Source organism: Equus asinus, chromosome 1 (assembly GCF_041296235.1).
Source record: "Equus asinus isolate D_3611 breed Donkey chromosome 1, EquAss-T2T_v2, whole genome shotgun sequence".
Classification (NCBI taxonomy): Eukaryota; Metazoa; Chordata; class Mammalia; order Perissodactyla; family Equidae; genus Equus; species Equus asinus.
Window position 1 is genome coordinate 25,111,391 of NC_091790.1, and position 25,217 is coordinate 25,136,607.

At 48.4% G+C, this 25,217-nt stretch overlaps 1 protein-coding gene across 5 annotated transcripts in view; it reads left to right on the forward strand.

Moving 5' to 3' along the window:
• RPS6KA2 (ribosomal protein S6 kinase A2) overlaps window positions 1-22,106 on the forward strand; it is a 366,717-nt gene extending 344,611 nt beyond the window's left edge. For all 5 annotated transcript variants that reach the window (XM_070517829.1, XM_070517702.1, XM_070517789.1 and 2 more), the window contains 7 exons: window positions 4,919-5,008; window positions 6,892-7,050; window positions 8,710-8,871; window positions 11,715-11,791; window positions 13,373-13,490; window positions 16,493-16,630; window positions 18,716-22,106. In XM_070517829.1, coding sequence (XP_070373930.1) covers window positions 4,919-5,008; window positions 6,892-7,050; window positions 8,710-8,871; window positions 11,715-11,791; window positions 13,373-13,490; window positions 16,493-16,630; window positions 18,716-18,841 — 870 coding nt within the window. In that variant the 3' untranslated portion in view covers window positions 18,842-22,106. The remainder of the gene's footprint in view (window positions 1-4,918; window positions 5,009-6,891; window positions 7,051-8,709; window positions 8,872-11,714; window positions 11,792-13,372; window positions 13,491-16,492; window positions 16,631-18,715) is intronic.
• Window positions 22,107-25,217: the final 3,111 nt, after the last annotated feature.

Sequence of the window (25,217 nt, forward strand, 5' to 3'; positions counted from 1 at the left end):
TCTAGAACCCGGCCGGCTCTCTCGACCTCCACTGTCACTACCCCAGTCCAAGCAGATGTCATCTCTTGCCTGCTCTGCTTCCCGTAGCTTCCTAACAGTCTCCCAGCACCATCTTTGCCCTCTACCATCTCTTCCACACAGCAGCCAAAGCTAAACCTTGACAATATACGTTGAATCTCATGATACCTCTGCCCCAAACCCTCCTCCAGTGGCTTTCCATCTCAGCTGGAACCCACCCCTTGCAGGAGGCAGCAAGGCCCCATCACCCCATTCCCTGTAGGTCCCTGACCACCCTGTGGTTCCTTTCCTGTCCCTCTATCCTCCTTGGCCTGGGGTACCTTTCTTTATGGCACTTGCTACCCCTGACATGCTTCCTAGCTTTTTTCCTGTCCCCACACTCCCATTATAATGCTTGGTGGTGACAAGGTTAAGTGTTATTTAAAAGAGAGAAATATCAGTTGGGAGCTTTTCTTCAAATTCAAAACCACTTCATCCCTTTCGTTGGCTTTCTTATTGTCAGGGCTGACAATACAATTATTCAATAGAGCATTTGTTGTCTATAAGAACGCATTTCACTCTGCCTAGATTCCCCCATCCAGTAAGTGGGTTACTTTCATTCATTGACATGATCTTTTTATTGAACGCTTTTCTATGGCAGACACAGTTCTGGGTTCCAGGAGAGAACACAAATCTGTACTCAGGGAACTGACAATCCAGCCGTTTAGGAATTTTATTGACCACAGAACCAGAAGCTAGAGCAAGAAGTACTACAACATAACTGAAGAATCTGATACTGAATGAGCTTTACTGTCATCGCCGCTTTTCCTCTTGACCCATTTTAGCGTCAAACACACAAACACACAGACACCCCTTCATTCAGAGTTCCACTTTTTAAATTTCTTCTTTGTCTGAAAGGTTCCTGCAGGGGATGGGCGTACAGCATCAGCAGTGGCCCAGTTTTCCTGGAGGGAAGCGCGTGCCTTAAGAGACAGCCACGTGTTCTTTTCAGTTGCATATTTTTGCTACAGTATTAAAAATACCTTTGTTTGCTTTTGCAATAGAATCAGGTAAAAACAAAGTGAGATCCTTATAATTGTGCAAGAGTCTGTGTCACCCAATTCTTAATTCTAGTGACAAAGTGTGGCCGATAGGCGCACGACTGACACTGGGGCAAGCTCTCCCGAGAAGGAGCCCTGATTTGTATTCACAACAGACAGAGTAAAACAGCGAGAGTGTTTCTGTGCTCATTTTCATACTGTGCATGTAATTTGTCAACCAAAAAAGCAGTGGAATTAAGACAGATGCTCAACATGAATAGACCTTATTTTTAGAAGGAAAACTCATTGGCATGGAAATTTTAATTTTTTTCTGGCAGGAAAACTTGGAGTTCTTTCTCTGTGTCATTTGTTTAAGTTAATTGTGCAGGAGAAGGTGTCTGTACAAGTGATTACATGCTCTCCTACCCTTGTTTCAAATATGGTGTTGATCCTTTCGCAAGTCGGCAGTAGTACCCTGCCTACTCAGGGGGTTTTGCAAGCCTGTGAGTTCACTCCACATCTTGTTCGGTTAGCACCTCAAAGTCCATTTCCCCAAGCTAGACAATGTCCCAGGATGGCAGTGCTGTGCTGGAGAGAGATGAGGAAGAGGAAGATGAAGAAATACAGATGCCAAAAAGGAAGAAGAAAAAGCGTGTTAATGGTGGTGACGTCCCGTCCAGTCCTGTTCCCATCTTCAGCCACCAGGAATAAAAATGTATTTGATACATTCCTATATGTTTCACCTGCGAAGGAAAATCATTGTTGCCTGCCATCCATTGTTGGGGCCAGACTTGTTTCCTGGGGATTCCTGCTTAACCTCCCTACGGAAAGTGGAAATGTAAAGCTTGTTACATAGCAACATGCAAAAGACTTATTTACCAGCCATGGTGTGTGGCTGACCTCTGGGCAGTGGCCTGTGCTCTGTGGCTTTTGCCAGAGGAGAATGAGAGCAAGACCATTCCTCTCAAATCCTTTGTGGTCCGTCATTATTTTTTTTTTTTAAGGTTGGCACCTGAGCTGACATCTGTTGCCAAATCTTTTTTTTTCTCTCCGTCTTCTCCCCAAAGCCCCCCAGTACACAGTTGTATATTCTAGTTGTGAGTGCCTCTGGTTGTGCTATGTGGGACGCCGCCTCAGCATGGCCTGATGAGTGGTGCCATGTCCACACCCAGGATCCAAACCAATGAAATCCCGGGCTGCCGAAGCAGAGCGCGCGAACTTAACCACTCAGCCGCGGGGCTGGCCCCTGTCATTATTATCTGAGTTTCAACACACAGAGAAAGCCTTGTTCATGAACATGTACACTGAGAATGCTCCCTGGGTTTTGCTGCATAAGAAAGATTATAAGATGATTTTACTGTCAAAACAAGGAACTCGATCCACCAGAACCTGCTTGAACTAGAAGCAAGTCTAACAATGACAATCCCGAGAAACTGACCCCACAAAGAAGAAATTCATTCCTTGACGTGTCTCAACAACGTCGGACCCTTTCTCCAGGCTCTGCCATCCCCCAGCACAGACTGCGGCTTTGTGCTTAGGGACCAGTAATCGTGCCCCACTGCTCAGTGTCTCTGTTAGCACTCTTCTTTCTTACCTTTGGCGAAAAAAAAAAAAAAAGATTTGTGGGTAAAAGCAGACAGCACTTGCTGACACCAGTCAGGATCAAAACACTGGGTGTGAACAGAATTTGCAGCTGTGTGTCAGACCCATGTCAGCTCAAGTTGGGTTTGAGATGGCCCTAACCAGGGGAGAAAGGCGGAAAGCCAGAAGGACAGGTGTAAGAAACTGCTTCTGCCACAGTGCTAGAGGGGACTTCCCTTCCGGGCTGACTGTCTCATTTCCTGTGCAAACCCTCCTCCCCACCTCCCTGTGCTGGGAGGCCAGGAGGTTGGCCATTAGGGCCCCCTGCCTGCCCTCTGGCTTCATGTGATTTCTGCCACGGGGAGACACCTCAGGAGGGAGGAGAGGGGAGGAAGATGAGCCTTCCCCTGCCACAGCCCCCAGCTCCTGTTGGACACCCTCTCCCTGCAGCCCCTCCTCTGGTCCAGTAACTGCCACCTGCCCTGCCCCCAGGGCCATTGGCAGTAGAGAAAAGCCTTCCTCTTTCTTGTTTATCCTGCACCCTATTCCACTGTGAGGGTGATAAAACAGATTTATGCTAAGAAGACATCCCTTTTATCACAAAATTTTATTCGAAAAAAAAAGAATATACTACTAATTTTTTTTTAAATCCACTAATGCATTTTAATCTTCTCAAATTGCAAAGAGAAGATCACAGCTCATAAAGATTGCATGTCCCTGCAGGCAGCTGGAGCAGAGAGAGTTCCAGAACCCTGTTGGTCAACATGCAATGCAAGCAGCATAGATATCTGCCTCCCAGCAGCCAGCTCTGCACCAGCATATTAAGAAACCCCTTTCCCATTGAAGGAGCCTTTAAAAATGTTTCTTGGGGCCAGCCCGGTGGTGTAGTGGTTAAGCTCACACACTCTACTTCGGTGGCCCAGAGTTGCCAGTTCAGATCCTGGGCATGGACCTGCACACCGCTCATCAAGCCATGTTATGGTGGCATCCCACATACAAAATAGAGGAAGATTGGCACAAATGTTAGTTCAGAGCCAATCTTCCTCAAGCAAAAATAAAACACACACGTTTCTCCTCTAGAAGGTTGCATTATCTGTTGGCTTATTTCAATGATAGAAGTAATCCTGGTCTCATTGTGAAAACTTTAGTGGAATTAAATGTAGCAAGAAGAGAAGAATGCTGTGTCAAGAATAAGAATCGAACTTTCTTCCTGTTGGACAACATGTGTCATTGGATTCACAACCCCAGGGCACTGATGTCGTCAGAGCTTGGCAGTGGACCAAGATGGAGAGAGAAGAAAGAAGAAGATAGAGATGGGGAGAGAAGAACTGGCCTTATGGCAATCTTTCATAACAGTGAAAGGGAGGGAAGGGAGGGTGACCAGCGCAAAGCGCCAACAGCGGGTCGAAGGCTACCCAAGCATTTTGTTCATCTAAAGGAAAGAGGTTGCGTTTTATGCAGAGTTCCACTTAGAGTTTTTGACATGAAAGAAATTGAAAGCAAACCTCCATCATACTCTAGAAGTAAAATGATTGCACATTCTCCAAATAGTGAATGTTATAAAATTGGGTGGAACTAATGTACGAGAACAATATGAACGACTCTTCTATACTGAATGTCGTTTCCAACATGTGCTGGAGATTTCATATGAATGGGTCCACTACCGCCACCAGGTCCATCCCCATAAAAGAGGGGCAAGGGCATAATGAAGCTACTTCCAGAGGTTTTAGCCATGATCTAGCAACAGATGACTCTCTGTTTCAAGGTGGGCTTTTATTCATGACACCCTGTCATTAGAAGCCATCTGTTTTCATGGGGTAAAATGATTTTATCTGTTATCCTAAGACATGGGACACAAATGCTGAGTGATGGAAGGGATAGAAACCAGACAGAGAGTCTGTATGTGTAAGCCACAGCAGCAGATTCAGCATCCATGCCAGCCCGGTGTCCTTGGTGAGACCCAGGCCCTTGACCTCACAGGAGGGTCATTTTGGATGGAGCAGAGAGCGCAGGCCCCGAGCCCAGAGCCACCCATGGTGGTTGAAAAGCACATTCCTTTACTGGGTGGTGCCTGCGTGAGCTCCCCAAACCCGCCCTTCTCCATTCAACCCTGTAATATCTTAAAACTAATATCTGACAGGTTGTACCCTCTGTTTTAAAAATGTTGATCTTATGCAGGTTGGGAAAGAATGGATTGCCATGAATTTCTAGGCAATCATGAGTTATCTTGACTGAGCGCGAGCTCGAGGGGAGGAGGAGGCAGAAAGGGCCCAAGCCTCATCCCATGCTGTTTGTTCCAGATAATCGATAAGAGCAAAAGAGACCCCTCGGAAGAGATTGAGATTCTGCTGAGGTACGGCCAGCACCCGAACATCATCACCCTCAAAGACGTAAGTGGTCTTCATGCAGCGACCGCGCCGCTTGTGCTTTCTGTTTCTTCAACTGGCACCGAAAGCTAGCTTTCTGCAGGTTCGACCACTGCTCGCTGCGTCCAGGGAGCACGTGCCGAAGCCGGCTTCTCCCGCATGCTCTTGGAATCACACGGCAGCTGGTTAGCCTCTCCGGCTGGACCGTTTATTCGCATCCCCGTTGAGAGCACACAGCCTCTACTCCTCCCAAATCACGTAAGGTGCTTGAATAAAAGAGGAAAAGACAGCTGGTGTGAATTCTGATCCAGATGTGTTATTTTTCCTCGTCTTTCCTAAATATGACAGAGGTGGAGAGAGTGGAGTTGATGAGCTGGGCTGGGTCAGATCTGAGACTCCGGATCTGGAGTTCTGGCTGTGCTGCTCTTTAATGCTTCCTCTGCTTTCTCTGTCGGGCGATTGGTGCTCCTTTCTCTGGGAGAAGAAAGGGGCAGGAACCAGCCACAGGAGCCGTCAGGAGGCGCCACAGCATACCATAATGGCCCAGAGTCTGAGTATTTGGGGTCAGGGAAGGGAGAAAGGCTTTCTTCCTCTCCATCTTTACCCCCAAACTCCAGAATGATTCCAGAATCATGAACCCAAACCCTCAAGGGCTGCCTCGATTTCCCTTCAGGCCCCGTAAATTCCTGGAGTAGGTGACCTTCAAAATGCCAGTTCAGTTCTGGGAGATCTTGAAACAAATTCCTTATGTGAACAAAGCTTAAACTGCAGCCTCGTTTGATTCCTATTGGGTTGCAGTCACCTCCACGCAAGGTCACTTCCCTTGCCATTTTGTTCTTTATGTATGTGTGAAGATCCACAAAGCGAAATCAACTAATTTGAATGCTCCCTAAGCATTTCCGGACACTTTTATTATGCTTGGGATGAGCCATTCCAAATCCATGATGTGCTCATGTGTACATTCTCAAAAGTAGAGGCTTTCAGTTCATAAACTTGGAAATAAATAACGCCAAGATTAACTTTCCATGTTTTCTTGAGTTCAGAGTCAGGCCAATTATTTTAGTAACTTGTTCTGAAAATTCATTGATTTGTAAACTAACAAAAGTAATCGTATTTAGGTGCTTTCCTCCATTTCCATCAAGTTCTTCGCCACGCTTGGGCACCCACAGGCGGGGCAATTGGTCCACACACAGCGTGACATGAAAAGAGGCAGAGCATAGTTTTGTTTTTAAGTTAATTAGATTGAAGCTAGTATGGGAAAAGCTCTCTTTTTCTATTGCTTTTCTGAAATAAAAGCACAACGGCAATCTGGTAAATTCGCTCTGACTCAGCCCCCCGCTCCTGTCAGGACTCCAGGGGCTGGCTGCTCCGTCTTGTCCAGGCCCAGAGGACTGTCAGAAATGCAGGGTCAGGCTCCATGCAGACCTGCTGGGTCAGAACCTACCATTAACAAGATCCCCTCCAAGGTGATATGCACATTAAAGCTGGAAAAGCTCTGCCCCGGAGAGCTGCTGCTGCATCCACGTGCTCCATCTCTGAGGACCTCTCCCTCAGGCAGCCAGGGCAGGGCCAGGATTCATTTCAGCTAAAATCCCATCCATGCAATTATTAGCTCTTGGCCTCGCTGACTCATTCCCTGCTTAGCAGCAGATTATTAAAGCTGTTTTTGTCCTAAGAAGAGTCACGTCTGGTATGACTACAATGGCCATTCGCTCAGTTTCTACAGAAGTCTTGTTTTTACTCCCAGGGGAGCACTGTGACCCCAGGCTCTGCTTCTTGACTTCCCCTTCTGCCCCTTCTGGAGCTGCCTCTGCTTCCCAGGAACAAGGGACCTGCAAGGGCAGGGTGGCCATGAGTGGCTGCATAGTCCCTGAGGTCTGCATGCCCTTCCTTTCTCGACTTCCCAGGTCTACGACGACGGGAAGTTTGTGTACCTCGTGATGGAGCTGATGCGCGGTGGGGAGCTCCTGGATCGCATCCTCCGGCAGAGGTACTTCTCAGAGCGGGAGGCCAGTGATGTCCTGTGCACCATCACCAAGACCATGGACTACCTCCACTCCCAGGGGGTAAGACCGCCCTCTCCCAGAGCTGCCTCGTTAGGAGAGGGGACACGGGACACGGGAAGCTGAAATCAAGGAGGATTCACGAGCTCAGAGCTGGGAACTCAGGTCATCCTTGGCTTCTTCCCGTATCACAATCATCCCTCTTGTGTCTAAAATCATTGTACACATAGTGAATCCAGGAGCCCGGTAAAGAAATTACATCTGCCTGGCCCACTTATAGCAAAAAAAATGCTTTGGGCTTGATAAAGGGGAGTGTTGGAATTTGCATCACTTGCCCTATTTAAAATTGAATTCTTTAACCAACACACAGGAATACTGTCAATAAAAAGGGCAGTAATAGTAAGGTTCACATAGCCCCCACCACGTTCCAGGCACTGCTCTAAGCTCTTCATTTCTGCAGTCCTCAACTCTGGATTACGCCCATTGTGCAGATGGGGAGACTAGAGCACAGAAAGGTCAAGCATCTTGCCCAAGGATGCACAGAGGCAGTGACCGAGCCGGGTTCCGACTTGGCACTTGGCTTCCAGACTCCAAGCTCTCAGCCCAGACTTGGCCTCGCCAGGAGGCAGTCACATGGTTCCCCACCTCTTCTCCTGCCCTCAGCTCTTCTCAGCACCTCTCTTGATACATGTGTTACTTCCTTGACCAGCTGTGTGCCTGTGGTCATAGCTTTTAAAATGCAGCCGCCTCTGCACAGGAGGATATTCCTCCAGGACCATACCACGGGTCCGTTTTGTGTGCTCACCTGGCAGTCGGGCGTATTAAGCATCTCCTGGTTTTCCCAGGACAGTCAAACTCGAGAGGAAGCCCTGTGGATGATGGTTTTGCAGGTTTGCCTCTATCTAACGAGGGGAAAGATGGAACTGGAACCAAACTCCCTCATGTCCCTGCCCTCAGGGCCTCTGTAAACCAAGCCAGCTGCCTGCATGTGCCCTTTAATTTCCCTCCTACATCCTCTCACTGGATTGCAACAGGACAATGGAGACGTGCAGGTTCCAAGCTGCGGGAAGGCACGCCCGCCCATGTTCTGACAATCGGCCTCTGTCCCCTGCAGAAGAAGTCGCTTTGTGTCCTAAATAGCTGCTCAGCTTTGAAGTGTCGCTGGCCTTGCCATTGTTACAGCTTTCGCTGATCCCGTCCTTCGTGCCCAGAGCACCCACACCTCACTCAGTGCAGGTGCAGCTTTAGGGTTTCTCTGCGATTTCTTGATCCTCATCCTCTGGTCATATGCCCCGTGACAGAGGTTCCTGGTCTGCGTCACTCACAGGGGTACCTGGCACCTCCCCTTGCTTGGAACATGTCAGGCACCTGGTAAATACTTATCTTTAGAAATCTTTATTCGTGTTACCTGAACTCACCCCATTTCCTTTTATGTAATGACCCCAGCAAGCTGCTCCCTCATCTTGGATAGCTGCTTATTTATTCATTCATTCAAATTTTCTATTCACCGTCAGAAGGGTTTGTACTGGGTCCCCGAATGGAGAGAAAGAGAGAAGGGAGGACCCCTCTAAGGGATAGCATCCAAGCTGATTGCTTCCTGCTGCAGGACCTGCTCAGGATAACAGATTCCAGAATAAACCCTTATCTTGGGAGTGTACCCCCTTCTCCTTCCTGCTCCTCTCTGGGCCCCCGAGTTAGGTGTGATTCCTGCTGCCTTTACAGGTCGTGCATCGAGACCTGAAGCCGAGTAACATACTGTACATGGATGAGTCTGGAAACCCCGAATCCATCCGAATCTGTGACTTTGGGTTTGCCAAGCAGCTGCGAGCCGAGAATGGGCTGCTGATGACACCCTGCTACACGGCAAACTTCGTTGCCCCAGAGGTAAGAAGATCCGTTAACCAGGGAGAGACAGGCTGTCAGTCCCCCGAGAGGGCGCGGGCTCTCCCCTACTCGCGAAGTAACCAGATTGTTGGGTAGATTAGAGGCATTTTGAGTTAGTTCAGCAGTGATGTTAGAATGAGAAGCTTCAGTCTTTTTTGAATCAGCCACTGATCTTGCTGAAACACAGTTATTTTATCATTTTATTTTCCTTTTTGTAAAATTTGTAATGGTGACGTTTTCCTGTAAAATTGTCATGGCGCTGTAGACTGGGTGGATTAAATCTACATATTTGTTAGGAGTTACAGTGAGAAATTGTGCCTTCGGTCTCCTATATTCAGGAAGGGGGCTAAGGGGTCATCTATGATCAGAAATCTACCTACGACGGCACTGAGAGAGACAGCAAAGTTTATGGACTTTGTGCCAGAATTCTTACTCCTGATTGTTTTCCATAACAGAAGCAAGTCAGCAGCTATGGATTTTAACAATAGGGTTCCCTAGTGATTGGCAGATGAGAGCTCCTGTAAATCCTAAGGGCTTTCTGCTCCCGCCCCTCATCTCAGAGAACCAAGAACCTCGGCCGCAGCATCGTGAACACTCCTCCCTTCCCAGGCTCCTGGATTGTCCCCATCAGGTTCTGAAGTCACTGATAGGTTTATGAAGACAAGTCCAGTTTCTTGCTTTTCAGAAGAGCAACCAAACTGGAGACGATCGTAAGTGCAAGACTGGAACAGTAGAGGCTGCCATTGCTGAGTGGGTGGAGACGGGTCAGGAAAATGAAAACAGACATTAGAGTCTGTGTGCATCCTTCTGGCTGTTGATGAAACTGTACCAGAGTTGTGCTGGCATGGGCGCAATAGAGCGAACAGCCAGTCCTAAGAGAAAGGCATGCTGGCACCTAGTGGTGGGTCTACGAGCTGTCTGAGAGATTTTAGTGATTATGGAATGCCTTAAATTGGTATGTTACTTTACCGTTTACAAAGCTGTTTACTGCGGCCGGCCCCATGGCTGAGAGGTTGAGTTCACGTGCTCTGCTTTGGCAGCCCGGGGTTTCACTGGTTTGGATCCTGAGTGCGGACATAGCACCGCTCATCAAGCCATGCTGAGGCAGTGTCCAACACAGCAGAGCCAAAAGGACCTACAACTAGAATATACAACTATGTACTGGGGGGCTTTGGGGAGAAGGAAAAAAAAGAGGATTGGCAACAGATGTTAGCTCAGGTGCCCATCTTTAAAAAGAGAAAAAGCTGTTTACCAATATTTCTTACTATTATCCTCATGCACCATGTGAAGTGGACACGGTAGATACTATTAGCTGCATTTCACAGGCTAAGAAAACAAACAGGCTCGGTATGTTGAAGTGACTTTCGAAGATTGCCCGGCTAGTGAACTATGAAGAAAGGGTTTGACAATGAACATTCGGTTCATTCACATATGCTTGGTTGAACTCCTACCACGCTCCAGGCACAGTGCATGGTGTCAGGGATACAAAGAGGAAAGGCTGGAATCCTTGCTGTCATGTCTAAGGAAACTGAATGCAGCTCTCCTGACTCCACATTGATGCTAAATCTAATGATCTACAGTAATCCAGGAGCACGCATGCTGCTCACTTTCTTGTTATTCAACTATGAATACATCAGAGAATTGCTCTCTACTGAAGGATGTCATCCTGGGACTCACAACAACTCTTCTGTCTTATCCATTCCTCCAAAAATTAAACATCACCATGCAATCCAGCAACTCCAGTTTTGGATATAAACCCCAAAGAGTTGAAAGTAGAGACAAGAACAGCTGTTTGTACACCCACGTTCAAAGCAGCATTATTCGCGATAGCCAAAAAGGTGGGAACAACCAAGTGTCCATAGACAGATGAATGGATGAACGAAATGTGGTCCATCCGTACAGTGGAACATGATTCAGCCTTAAAAAGGAGGGAAATCCCGTCCTTTTTGGATGGATGAGCCTTGAAGACGTTATGTTAAGTGTGATGAGCCAGACACAAAAGCTGTATGATCCACTTATATGAAATACTGTGTGATCTGCTTATATGAAGTGTCTAGAGGAGTCAAGTTCATGGAGACGAAAGTGGAATGGTGGATGCCAGGGGCTGAGGGAGGGAGAAAGGGGAAAGACTTCAGTTTGGGAAGATGAAAGAGTTCTGGAGACGGATGGTGGTGATGGTTGTACAACAATGCGGATGTGCTTAATGCCGCTGTATGGCACTCTTAGAAATAGTTAAGATGGTAAATTTTATGCTATGGATATATAATAAAAAAAATTCTTCTGCCTTAAGAAATTAAATGCTTCCTTTTCAATCTATCTGCCATGTGTCCTTCAAGAGCTGTGGCTCCCCGTGTGTGTGCTAGTCTTTGGTAAATCCTACTGCAGGGCGTTAGAGGGCCTTTGCCTTAATAAATGATAATCTCAGGGCTGGCCCCGTGGCCAAGTGGTGAAGTTCGCACACTCCACTTCAGTGGCCCGGGGTTCACGGGTTTGGATCCTGGGCGCAGACCTACACACCGCTCATCAAGCCATGCTCTGCTGGCATCCCACATAGAAAAGCTAGAATGACCTACAACTAGGATATACAACTATGTACTGGGGCTTTGGGGAGAAAAAAAAACAGAGGAAGATTGGCAACAGACGTTAGCTTAGGGCCAATCCTCCTCACCACAAAACATGCCTTAAAAAAATTAAGAATAAAAAAAATAAATAAACGACGGTCTCCCTGAAGACATTCCCCATACCCCCACCCTGCTGTGCTCATGGTCCCATCAGAACAACATACCATGAGCTTGAATTTTCTTCACAAAGTGCTTATCTGTGCTCCACTCTTTCCCTCCCAGGTCCTGAAGCGACAAGGCTATGATGCGGCGTGTGACATCTGGAGTTTGGGGATCCTGTTATACACCATGCTGGCGGGGTAATGCAAACTCTCAGAGAGATGGCAGTATTCAGTGGCATTCTTGCCTGAGGCAGAGGTCCCTACAGCTGTCCCCAGTGCTAGGGGTGTGGGCAAACCTTCACAGGTCTTCAGTGAACTCTTTCAGAGTTCCTTAGTGCCTTTCAGGACACCTGAGAACAAGGATAAGAAATGTAGCCATGCATTTTCTTTAAAATGTGTCCCCAGAATTGGGGAGCTGGGGCTAGAGAATGCAGCTCATGAACAAAAGCCCAAGCCTCTGATCATGTGTCCACATTCTCTCCTCTGCACGACCCCACTCTCTTAAAAGGTCTCACCATCTTTCCTTAAAAACATCCTCTTGAGCCAGGAAGTACCCATAAAATCTTCAAGGTCAGACAGCATCTTGGAGAGAGCAGCCGGTTAACAGCTCTGTGACCGACTCTGGTGGCCACAAGACACACGAGACACCTGCTATTGTAGAAAGAGGGCGGGTCTGCCATCTGAGCATCTCCTTCCAACCTGAGCTCAGTCCCTCATGAGCTCTGCTCCTGGGCTGAATCCTTGGTCTTTATTGACCTCACTTCCCCGACTTTTGCATGAGAAGAGATCATTGCATAATATTTAAGGCTGCTTCCAGCCAGGAAGATCTAGAATCCTAAGAAATCCACTGGTCCCCAGCGTTTTTAAGTTTCATGAATACTTGAGTGGAGGGAAAAGAGAAGGGTGCTCTAGATCCTACAGTGCTGTTTCCTATGGCAAAGCAGGCAAGAATGAATGAATGAATGAGAATCACCAGTGTTCTGTGGCCTTCATGAGGTGTTTCATAATAAATGAGTAATTAGTGTCCGCAGTGAAAGGAGAGCAGCTCCTGAGCCTGGAGCCGTGCCTGGAGGTCTGCCACACGAAGGGAGGCCTCGCAGTGCCTTCCTGATGGCCCACTTTGTCATTCTCCTAATGCTCGCTTTGCCTGTCCATAAAACAAGGGTCGCAAACTTTGCCACTAAGGGAAGTGCTGTTAGAATCGCACGTAATTCCTTTTCTAGGAAGGCAGAGACTGACATGCCCTGGTTTGTGCTATGGGGTGACGGAACAAACATCTGTCACGCACTAGCAATAGGACAAGTGCTGTACCCATGTTATGTGTGTCTGTGCCTATCACTGCCGCAGAGCCCTGTGAGTATATTATTCTACCATTTTGCAATTGAGGCTCAAAAAATTAATTTATCAAAGAACCCATGGATCTCTCAGACTTCACATCTCAGCTCTCATCATTATAGCACAGTATCAACATGGAGACCAAATCACTGGGCAAGCCACTCTAACACACAGTCAGCAGGGAAGCCAGAAATGGTCCAGAAGGGCTCCTCATTGGGTCCACAGAGCTGTTTCACTTGCCTTATCAACCTAGGGCATTGACCGTGTAGGAAAATGGGTGTAGCATTAAGAAATAAATTATGCTTTACCACGAATCCTGGATTTGGAGCATAACGGCAATGGAAAAGCTCTTGTTTTTAACAACAAAGTGGCAATATCAAATTGTGAACTTTATTTTGGACTATAAAATGGAAGCTCATTATCATCAATTCTCTCATTGCCCAGATTTACCCCTTTTGCAAATGGACCAGATGATACCCCGGAGGAGATTTTGGCGAGGATTGGCAGTGGGAAATATGCACTTTCTGGGGGAAATTGGGATTCCATATCTGATGCAGCCAAGGTGAGTTCATTTCCCAATATTCTTAATTCTTAGGTATGGAGATTCTATAGTAACCATTTTATCTGTGAGGAAGCTGGAGGACAGCTGTCACATAAATAATATACATATTTTATCCTTATAGATTTTTTTAAGCCGCTCAGCTAAAATAAATTGTTTTCGCAAAAATTTTATAGCACTTTTCACGTTTTCTATAGTCTTGGTGTGTTAGTGTTCTCCAGAGAAATCAAACCAATAGTTGTATGCGTATATGGAAATATAGAAATACAGAGACAGAAAGAGACAGAGACAAAGAGGTTTATTTTTATGGAATTGGCTTACATGATTGTGGAGGCTGGTAAGTCCTAAATCTGCAGTGTAGACCAGCAGACTGGAGACTCAGGGAAGAGTAGATGTTGCAGCTTGAGTTTGAAGGCTGTCTCCTGGCAGAATTCCCTCTTCCTTGGGAACTCCAGTCTTTTTTTTCTTCTTAATACCTTCGACTGATGGGAGGCAGCCCACCCACATTGTGAAGGATAATCTGCTTTACTCAAAGTCAACTGATTTAAATGTTAATCTCATCTAAGAAAGACCTTCACAGAAACATCGAGACTGGTGTTTGACCGAACACTGGGTACCACCACGGCCTAACCAAATGGACACATAAAATTATTCATCACATTTTTAGTGACATTGCAAAAGGATTTCCCCAAATGTTCGCAGACTGATCAAGTAGAGCTCTGGTATAGAAGTGTATTTCTGTTATTTTAAAATACTTTGCATTTGGGCTTCTCTGCAGCTGCACTGTTTGTGACCAGCCCTATTTCTTTGGTCCATCAGACTTAGTCTTTTTTCGTTCAGATCATCAAATTCTTCTCTAATCAAAAAGTGAATCATAATCCAACCAGTAGCAAGAGACAACATCAACAGTCTACTTCGTGTGTTAATGTAAAATGGCTGGAAGAAGAGTAGAAGATCTTGGGTCCTGATCCCAACTCTGCCATCACCATCACTGTGTGACCTCATACAGTGATGGTGGAAGAGATGGCAGAGGTGATGATGGAGGAAATGGCAGAGATGATGATGGAGGTGATGGTGGAGATAGAGAAGATAGCAGAGGTGATGGTGAAAGAGGTAGTGGAAGTGATGGAAATGACAGAGGTGGTGGTGATCGAGGTGGTGGCAGAGACAATGGAGGTGATGGCAGAGGAGATGATGGTGAAGAAGATGGTGGAGGAGATGATGGAGGTGGTGGAGATGATGGTGGAGGAGATGATGGAGATGGTACAGATGATGGTGGAGGAGATGATGGAGATGGTACAGATGATGGTGGAGGTGATGGAGGAGATGGTGGAGATGATGGTGGAGGAAACAGTAGAGGAAGTAGCCAAGGGGATGGTGGAGGAGATGGTGGAGGTGATAGCGTAGGTCATGGTGGAGGTGATGGCAGAGGTGATGGCAGCTGGCATTTAGTGAGCACTTCCCATGTGTCAGAGCCTGACACTCCCAGTGCTCCCTTCTATCCACTCTGTGTCAAATGGGTATGGGAATTGTCTTACTTCTGGTTCCCATAGTAGAGCCTCAGAGCAGGACTTGGGTGCTGGTGGTTTCTTTGGGAGGTGATCTCTGAAGTAAAAGTTGGGGACAAGGAGAAGTTGTCTGGGAAGTCAAGGACAAGGATGCGTTACCAAGGTCGCTGCTGTGGGCAGAGGGCTTCAGGGCCTCCCAGGACCTTACCAACTTCTTCCTGCCCCTTCACCACCATATCTTCCCCTCCCTCGCTCCCTCTCTGCCTTTTTCCCTCTCTGTGCTCACCATATAACAAAACCTTCAGTACTCCAAAAACAGGGAAAGCCTATGGATTCTTATGTTTTTACTTTATCTGCATTCAGCATGCACTGTCTTGAGCAAGTCAATAAGGATGTCTCAGTTTTCATTTTTACACCTGGAAAATGACAACAACCATACTTCCAAGAGATATTTGTTTCCAGAAGTTACCAAGATTAATATTATCAAATTTTTAATGGCATTGGATTGCTCTATAGAAAAAGGATATTGTGTTAGTACATAGTATTTCTTTATTGTGGTTTATGACCAAAAATTCTGTTGAGTAATTCAACTTCACATTACGCATATACTCCAATTCATTTCATTTCATTTCGAATGTGGTGGGAACACTAAAGGGAGGAGAGTAGGCTAGTGGAAAAGTCTGGATTCTCGTCGTGGGTCTCCCTGGGCTCTGCGTCAACAACTATAAACATCAGCATCTTTATCTACAAATAGGAAAATAATATTCGCCCTCTTCCCCCAAAGATGATCCTGATGACTCCCAAGGACAGGTACGTCACGTGTGAAGATGCTCTCATGAGTGCTCTGCAGATGCGAATCACAGGTGTGATTGTGTGTATGTGTATACATATGTACACATACGTATGTGTGTTGCAACATGTAAAGTGGACCTCTGTCTTCAAGTCAATTTTAGGAGTTTTTAGTGTTAGGACTTTACAGTCAAATGAGAGAATCACCTCTGGGACAGGAGAGCTCGTTGCACATACGTGATGGCTACAGAGTGTCAGTTCTGTGGTTGGTGATTATTTGTAGCAAATATTTGTGAATAGTCCTGATAAAAATGCAACTATGTACATTGTTATGAATTGGTTTATATCTGTGGGATATTCATTATTTCAGCTTCTCTGTTTGGAAGGATATCATTTTTACTAACATAGTATTCAGTAACTTACACGCATCATTAACATTTCCACGTTTGGTTTCTCTTTAGACATAAAATCTTTAATACAGTACAAGCCCCGGGTGAACTGCTAAGTTGGTGCTGGTTAAAATTTAAAAACCATTCACATACTTATAAACCTGAAAGTAAACATTTGACCCCAAAATGCAAAGACTCGCTCTCAGAGCAGTGGTGAGGTTTTGCCATAAGGGAGAGAAAAGGAATTTTGCCAGCAAGACTCTGTGAACCAGCACCAATTATAATTATCTCCCTTCCTCCCCTCTCACCTTCCTCACAGGACGTTGTATCCAAGATGCTCCACGTGGATCCTCAGCAGCGCCTGACGGCAGTGCAAGTCCTGAAACACCCGTGGATTGTGAACAGGGAGTACCTATCCCAAAACCAGCTCAGCAGACAAGACGTCCACCTGGTTAAGGTACCGACGGTGGTCATGAGACCAAAACGGTGGGGGGGGGGGGGACCCAGAAAAGTTGCTCTGATCCCTCGCAATTTACCTAAAGAAGTCAGAGTAGGCAGAAAGGGAACCAATAACAGGCGCAAATAGGTATCCCTAATTTATTTACTTTTACACATTTTGCCAGCTACGATCAGTGACACACAAAACTCCGTAAGTTACAACTTCTGTTAACATTCCTTAACAGCTTCATTGTGTGCGTGTAAGAAAGAGAGAGACAGAGACAGAGGGAGAGAGGGAGAGAGAAAGAGAGGGAGAGACAGAGAGAAAGGGAGAAGAAGAGACAGACAGACAGAGAGAGACAGACAGAGATAGAGAGGGAAGGAGGAGAGAGAGACAGAGAGATGGAAAGAGATGTGACACGCAGAGGGAGGGAATCTCAAGCCTGGACCAACTCCAGGTTCCAAAGCCCTCGATTCTAGACCAGAGGTCTACAGACTTCTCCATAAAGGCCAGACAATCAATATTTTAGGCTTTTTGAGCCAAATGTCTGTCTCGGCTACTTAACTCTTCCATTGTAGCACAGAAACAGCCCTAGACAATACCTAAGTGGATGCATGTGGCTGCATTTCAGTAAAACTTTCTTTACAAAAACAGGCGGCTGCTGGGTGGGCCCAAGGGCCCTGGTTTGCAGACCCCAGCTCTGCACGCTGCTCTCTCACTTAATATTCCTAATAGATTTCCCATGGCACATGCAGCGTGGAACCTGGCTTTGCCTCTTAAATTGGTGTCCTGAGACCTAGGGGCCATGGAACCAGGCTGGAGATGGAGCAAAGACCAGGACGCGCCCAGCAGTGCTCAGAGCAGACGTCAGCAAGGATGTCTTATTGCCAGGATCAAGAGCTTTTCACCCACGGAGTAGCTGCTTGTTTCTTTAATGTGTCATGGTAGACCTTGCCATCTGACAGCCCCCAACCTTATTTGTTCTGACCTTGTGGCACAGCTATTACTTCCGAGTCCCTGCAGTCGTGTGTCCTTGAACTGACCTAGAACAGGGCGGTGGCTTCTGGTCCCCTCAGTCATGATGCGCTGGTGCCCTCTTGTGCCATCCAGATAGACTGATGGACAGCCACAGGGCTGGGGGGGTCTACACTGCAGGAACAGGCAGGTCCCACCTCACGTGTTTGGTGGTGGCTGCTTGGAGCCCTGCGTGCAGAAGGACTGAGGCCACACCACCCCCAGGTCTCAGGGTGGCCCGTGGAGGGCTGAGGCCAGTCTTGTATCAGATCCACTATTGTGGCAACATACCACATTAGCACATTAGGGCTGCTTATCAAGCTGCTCCATCCCGTCTTGTACAGCCTTCCAGAAACATTACACACACCTCTTAGGTTACGATGTTAGTACTTCCCTGTGAGCCCTTCATCTCAGTAGAATGTGTGAGACCGTGGGCCCCTGGTACCACACTCCAGTATTTGACATAAACCCTGCCGAGGCTCCTATTCTACAGATGATCACATCATCTCACGGGTGGCCCTGTATTCGGGGTAGGACCCCTCTTCTGAGAAGTGTGGACTGCCCCCAGCCACGCAGGCCTTGGGGTCATGCAGTTAGAAGCTGCCCCTTCTAGACCAGCCCAAGGCTTCAGAGCTATTCCAGGATAAACCCAGCCACCCATGTCAGTCCGGGCTCCTCAGAATGGCAAAGCTGGGGGTGGACAGACCCTGGCCATTGTCACGGCTGTGTTCCTCTAGACCCAGCAGGCCGCAGAGCAGACCTGGCCCCATTGCCAGAAGTGGGGGTCTTTGACTTCATCCTGGGGGGCTCCATGCGAGTCTGAAATATTTACCCCAAGTCACAAGCACAGTGCGAGGTTGGCATGGGGTGGTAGATGGATGCGGTAACGAGAGCAAAGTCGCTTTTATGGAGGAGGGCCCCATAGTGTGCTGGGGACAGAAGCCAGCTCACTGCACTCAGCACTCCAGTGGCCCAGCAGGGGTCTTCCCCTCCCGCCGTGTGGAGGGGAAACAGATTCAGAGAGGTGCCTACTCCAGGTTCCCAGGAGGTGGGCACCACGCTCAGCAGGCTTCTCCCTTCGTTTTGCAGGGCGCGATGGCCGCCACATACTTTGCTCTCAACAGAACCCCTCAGGCCCCACGGCTGGAGCCGGTGTTGTCGTCCAGCCTGGCTCAACGCAGGGGCATGAAGAGACTCACATCCACGAGGTTATAGCGGCCGGCAGGACCACGCACTGCACTGGGCTGCTGATGCTGGCGGGGACCCGCTCCTGCCCCGCTGGAGGGACCGCGACCCGCCACCCAGGCCCGGGCGCCATGGCTCGGTCCAGTTTCCTTGCTCAGCCCGGAGAGGATCCGGACGGGGACCTCCCAACGCCTCGCTGTGCCAACCTTGCCACCTCCTTCCCCCGCGAGCAAACCAAAAGGACTCATTTCACTGCGCACCCCTCCGCTGACTGCCTGTAGGGTTCCTTCCGACTCTGTAGATCTTTTACTATTACGGCTTATTATATTTATATGGAGAGATATTTTTTCCACTTATAAAGCCAGTAACTTGGTCAGATTTCCAGCACACGCGTCCTAGTTATTACGATGAGAAGATGCACCAACCAGTGTGTGGCACAGCCTCCCTGGGCGGGGCCGGCTGCTCAGTCCTGGTGTCGCCAGTGGGTGGAATGATGGGGTGGGCATCTGGTTTCCTCCAAATGATCCAAAGCTCTTGTGTCCCTGCCCCTCATTTCGACTGCAGTGCTGGGCGTTCTGTGTCATTGCAGATCTGAATGGGGAGGAGCAGCCACATTTCATGAGAATCTCTGCCTTGGCAGCCACGTTTCCTAAGAATGGCACGTAACCCCAGGAAGGAGCCGGCTGAACCCTGTGCACGCCCATTTTCTCATCCCGTTGGAGGGCTGGGGCTGCAGGAGCAGCTCCTCCGGGCTCCTGTCCCTGGCTGGAGCAGTCGCCAAGGCCTGCCCAGAGCTTCCGAGAGCTTTGGGCTTTCCCGCCGGCTGAGGTCTGCGTCAGCCCATGTGTTCTTACCCAAAGCCGTGGCTTTGCTGTGTTTGCTTTCACTTTTCTGGTCCTTGGGAAAACTGTGACCGTTGGAAACCCTGAGCTCTGTTGCCTCCCTTCAGCGCTCTCTGGGTCCCACCGGAGACCGGAGGGAGATGTGAAGCCCTGCCCATCACCCCGGGGGACTGGAGGGGACCGAAAGATGTGTTAGCAGAGGAGCGATGCACTTTGTAGAAACTGTGCTTTGTGTTATTTTGTGTTTCTGTTGCACAGATAGATCTGTTCTTTACCAGATGTTTCCATGATATTTAATGTTTCCCTGGGGGTGTGTGCGCACAGGCCTGGGCATGGTGCAGAGCGAGCAGGGCTGTGTGATCCTTTGTGAAATAGGATCGTGACGGGCTCAGTGCCACTGCCCAGGCCTGGAGGAGAGAGCACACGTGTCCTTCCACCCCCTCCCGGCCGGGCCCCAAACCAGGGGAGCACCTGCCAGGCTGACAGGAGGACTCTCGCCCGCAGCTCCATGACTGCTGTCCAGCATCGCTGAGGAGCCCTCTGCCCTCAGATGGGGCTGCAGGAGGCACCTGTGGGTCTCAGCCAGCTTTTCACCAAAAAGACAATATTTCATTGTTTCTCCCTCCATCTCAATTCACCCTAGTACCCAACTCAGAAAAGGAAGAAAAGAAAATAGTGCGCATACTGAAAAATAACTCTTTCGTTTGGTCTCCTGTTTTCAGACCTTAAAATATAAACTCATTTCAGAAGCTTTATTCCACGAGGCTTTTGTTTTTCCCTCAGAGAACCAGAGGAATAAAAGATGGGGGACAGATTCCTGCACCTGTTTTCCCACCGGCCCCATGAGGCATTGCTCATATTTTCTCAATAGAAAATGCTTTTTCCCAAGGCTGAAAAGACTTCCACTCACAGTAGTTCTGTTTTGGGTCTGAATGACTTCATTTCTTGTTAGAAACTTAGCAAAAACCATATGGTCCTGACATCCCAGGTTTTGCCCTCCTGGAAATCCACAAATGTCATTATAGCTTCTGTTTGTTGTGCAGGCACGTCTGCTCCCACCCGCTGCCGGGGGCTCTGGTCTGGGTCTGTTTGCCTCAGGTCCCTGAGTTCTGAGGGAGGGAGAGAGATCTGAGAGGAATAAATAAGAAAGCACGGTGGGGAGAGTAGCGGGTGGATATTCTGTGTGTGCATCCATCGCACCAGCTCACCATCTCTTTCAGTTCTTCCAGTGTGTGCAGCCTTACATTCTGAACTCAGAACTCCAAAGGGATCCATGAGGCTCCCATGGTACCAAACTCTGCCCTTAGCATGTGGCTGATGTGTGTGGCAGCAGAGGCCACTGGCTCTTACCTGCTCTGCTGACCCAACTCTACTTGAATGTCCACGAGATACCTCTGCTTTCTCACCCTTATCCAGAACAAAGTGATACTTGAAACCCTTCCACGGAGAAGTCAGGAGATGATATTTTAAACTGAAGTTAAGTGAAATAGCGAGTGGCTGGGCTTTGTAAAGAGCAGTCGGTGTGGGAAGAAAGGTATTCTTACATTTTCAGGTCACCTGTACGCTGCACCTCCACCCTGAACGAAAGGCTCCATAGGCTTTGCACAGATGGTGTAAGTGGACAGAGAGATCAACAGCTGCCCCTGCTCACACATAGACTCATACCCCCTCTGGATCATAAGAACCACAGACTTGGTCATGGGAAATCCAAGCCCTGCATCTCAGGCCTCCCGACCCACCACCAAGGGGGTCCCTTCCTGGCGCCATGGCAGCCCCCCACCCCATTTGAGAGAAACACCTGACTCACCCTTTCAGTGGGAGAGCTTGCACAGATGCCCCACTACCATTCCCCAACCCCAGTCACACTGGACAGCGCTGAGATTTCACGTCCATCCTTAGGTCAGAGTGTCTGTGATTTTGAACTAACTTTGTGTGCATTGCTGTTTGGAGGATGGTTGGGCTTTTCTCGGCGATAGTAGCACTTCCTGCTAGCCAGTATTGTTTATTAAATGGTGTTACTCCTCAAGCCGCGCGTCGCGATTTGTACCTCATGCTTTCCTGCCTCTTAGGCACAGGATACGTTTGATTTGCACTCCGTTCTCTTTCCGACGTGGTTTTGTTGCCCTGCACCTCTCATAAAGATGCTAGAATGGAAAAGGCCCCCCTGCGTGGTGAGGGGAAGAGAGAAGTGAACCCAGTGTCGCTGCAGAGCCCGGGAAGTCACAGGGCAGAGACGCCGTCTCTCCAGCGCTCGTGGACCCACACGGAGCACGCTTCCGCCTCGACCCCCAACTCGGCACTTTGTTTACAGCCCGCGTTATGTTTACAGGTCATTCGTGTGTTCACGCTGTGTATTTTATGTTGGAGATGGGCGGCCGCTGTACAGATATTTATTACGCTTTCCAGACTTTCTGAATAGATTTTTTTTAATAAACATGGGTTTTATGAAGTGTAAGATTTTTCTAGTATAACAATAACCTTTGGACTTTCTACATTGTTACCAGTAATAGTCTGCCAATAAGCTTCTTCCCCCGGATCCCTCCCACTGTCTTTGGTTGCTGCCAGCCTCTGCTGCTACGAGATGGCATCTCCATGGGGGAGGCCAGGCAGAATCACCACCTGCTCCACACTGAGAGCCGCGTGTGCATGCCTGGGTGCTTGTGCATGCATGTGTGGTGTGTGTGTGTGTGAGTACATACATAAGTGCATTGTGTGGTGTGTGTGCATGTTCGTGTGAGTGTGTATGTATGTGTGATGTGTGAGCTTGTGTGTGCCTGTATGCACATGCATGTGCTGGTGTGTGAGGATGTGTGCACGCGCATGTGTGTGGTGTGCGTCGTGAACACACGTGTGTCGTGTACGTGTGTTTGCATGTGTGCAAGCATGCGTGTGCGAGTGTGGTGTGTGTGTGTGCACATGTACTCTGCACAGATCCCAGCCGTGTGATGGGATGGGAACGCTGGCGGGAGACAGTGGATGGTCTTGTTGGTAGCGAAGCAGCCAGCCCAGGAGTGGGCTGCTAAGGGCCATCCACGCTGTCTGCTTCTGTGCGCTGCCCCTGCATGCCATCCTTTCTTTATACAGAGATAAAACAAAGAGCTACACTGCTGGTCTGCAGCTCTCCAACCTAACTTCTTCTTCCCATTTGGTAAACTCCTAACCGGCATGCGTCAGCAAGTGAGACACACACACACACTTTTCTGCCTTCATTTTCTGGGCTGCTTCCCCAGCAGAGTGAGGGAAATCCTTCAGACTCACTGTACAAGCAGGAGCTTTGAAACCACTGAGGAATTTCAGGGCCAAGAATTGATGCACGAGAAGTTCTGCCTCCTGCCACACCAGAGTGCTTGGAAAATGCCAACTGAAAAAAATGTGACTTGGCAAAAGCATCTCTTACATCCGATGTGTATTATTTTCTATGCTGCCATGACAAATTTCCCCCAAACCTGGTGGCATGAAACAATTCATTATGTTACAGTTCTGGAGGTCAGACGTCCAAGATGGGTCTCCTGGGGCTAAAACCAAGGTGTCGGCAGGGCTGGGTTCCTCCTGGGGGCTGTAGGGGGATCAGAACCCTGCTTCTCCAGTTTGTAGAGGCACCTGCCTGCCTTGGCTCCTGGCCCCTTCCTGCATCCGCAGAGCCAGCCACAGCAGGTTGTTTCACTCTTGTCACATCATCCACCCCTCCTCTGCCTCCTCTTCCACTTATGAGGACCCTTGTGATGACATTAGCCCAACCAAATAGTCCAGGATACTCTTCCTATTTTAGGATGAGCTGACTAGCAGCCTTTATTCCACCTGCAACCTCAGTTCCCCTTCACGCCATAACCTGGCACATTCCAGGGACATGGCATGTTTTGGGGGGCCATTACTCTGTCTGCCACACCATATCGAGCTGAGCTTAGATCTGCTGATGGTTTTCAGCCTGTGTATCTGTTCAGAGCGGGGAAGAAGCTTCTAAGACTTTGCCTTCTCAAAACTGCAAGTTAGCCTCCCGCAGCATCACGGATGCTGGACCAAGACCCCAGATGAGGGTCCGAGCCCACACAGCCAACAGCATGACCCCATGTATGCATCAGTTCTCCTCGCCCCCTAGCCTCACTTGCCCCCGGGGGTGATGGAGAATGGCCCAAGAGGAGGATGCGTGCACAGTGGGCTATGTCACAGTTGGGCACCCCGACTTGGGAAACCTCAATCCTTTGTAAAGCACCACAAGCAAGCTGTTCACCCTTTGCCCCAGAGGGGGACGTGGTCTCTATCTTCCCGGGCTCTGTGCTGTGCAAAGGTCCTTGAAAAGGCAGTCTAATGGCTGCTCACAGGTGTGCAGAAATGCAAGACCCTCTGGGATTTGCCTCCTAACAATAGAGGCTCCATTTTGTATCTGTTGTCCCCATATGCTGAACTGAGTGTCATCTGAGAGACCACAGACAGGCCGGAGGAGGAGGCAGGCTGGTGGGTGGGCTGCTCCCTTTATCTTGTGGGGACATCCAGCTAACTCTCAAATGCAAATGCCTCTGAGAATACAAATAACCATCTTTTGTAGGACCTAAGATGGTCCTCCAGGCACCTTTCATGCGGAATATTGTATATATATCCTCAAATTCAGCTAGTCACTTGTCCTAAGTAACACCAACCCAGGCCTTTAACAGTATTTGCTCCCCAAGATGCTGAAAACAAGAGAGGTCTGTAACAGAGCTACAGACCCAGACTCCTCATTTCTAATGCAGTCGCACAGTCACCCAATTCTAGGGCCAACAAATCCCTGACATTTTATGTGGTCTGTGACCTTTGAGGTAAAATGAGTAAATCTGGTTTTTGAGTGTGGATTCTAACGCAACTCACAACTCAGGATCCAGAGTTGGAGGCCCGTGTCAGGTCCAGTTCTGCTCCCCACGTGGTCTGGACACATCCCCATCCCTGTAGCTTGGTTTACTCAGCCTAACAAAGAACGAGGGCACCTCCCTTCACGTGACGGCACCCCTTTCCGTTTTTTTCAGCTTGCCAATATTTTTACGTGGTGACAATAATTTCAGAATTGATGCTGGAAACTCAATGAGATGGTCCCTCATGGCAGAGAGTCACTAAATCAGAAAACATTTTCTGAGCATGGACCACATGCCCACCGCACTCCTGGGAGCTAGAGATTAGCTGCAACAAAGGAAAGCCCTTTTTCTGTGAAGCTAATCTTCTGGGGGCAGAGAGGGAAAATGAACAAGTAAATAGTAAAATACTTGGTAGGTTCCAGCGTGATGAGTGTTATAAAGAACAAAGCAGAGAGGAGCAACGAGATGGGAATTCAAAACAGAAATGGTTACCACGCCGGGTTCATTTTTGCCCACTGCGCGGAAAACCAAACACTGAGATGACGAGATTGCGGCAGAGAGAGTTTAATCACAAGGCAGCCATGTTAGGAAGCGAGAGCATGAGTCTCAAATCTGCTTTCCCGAAAATAGGGACTCAGGGATATTTATGGGGCGGGGAGGCAAGGTGGGTCTGAAGTGTGAGATAGGTGGTTGGAGGTGAGGAGAGGTGAGGGAATTGATGATCTGCACAAGCGTAGTCAG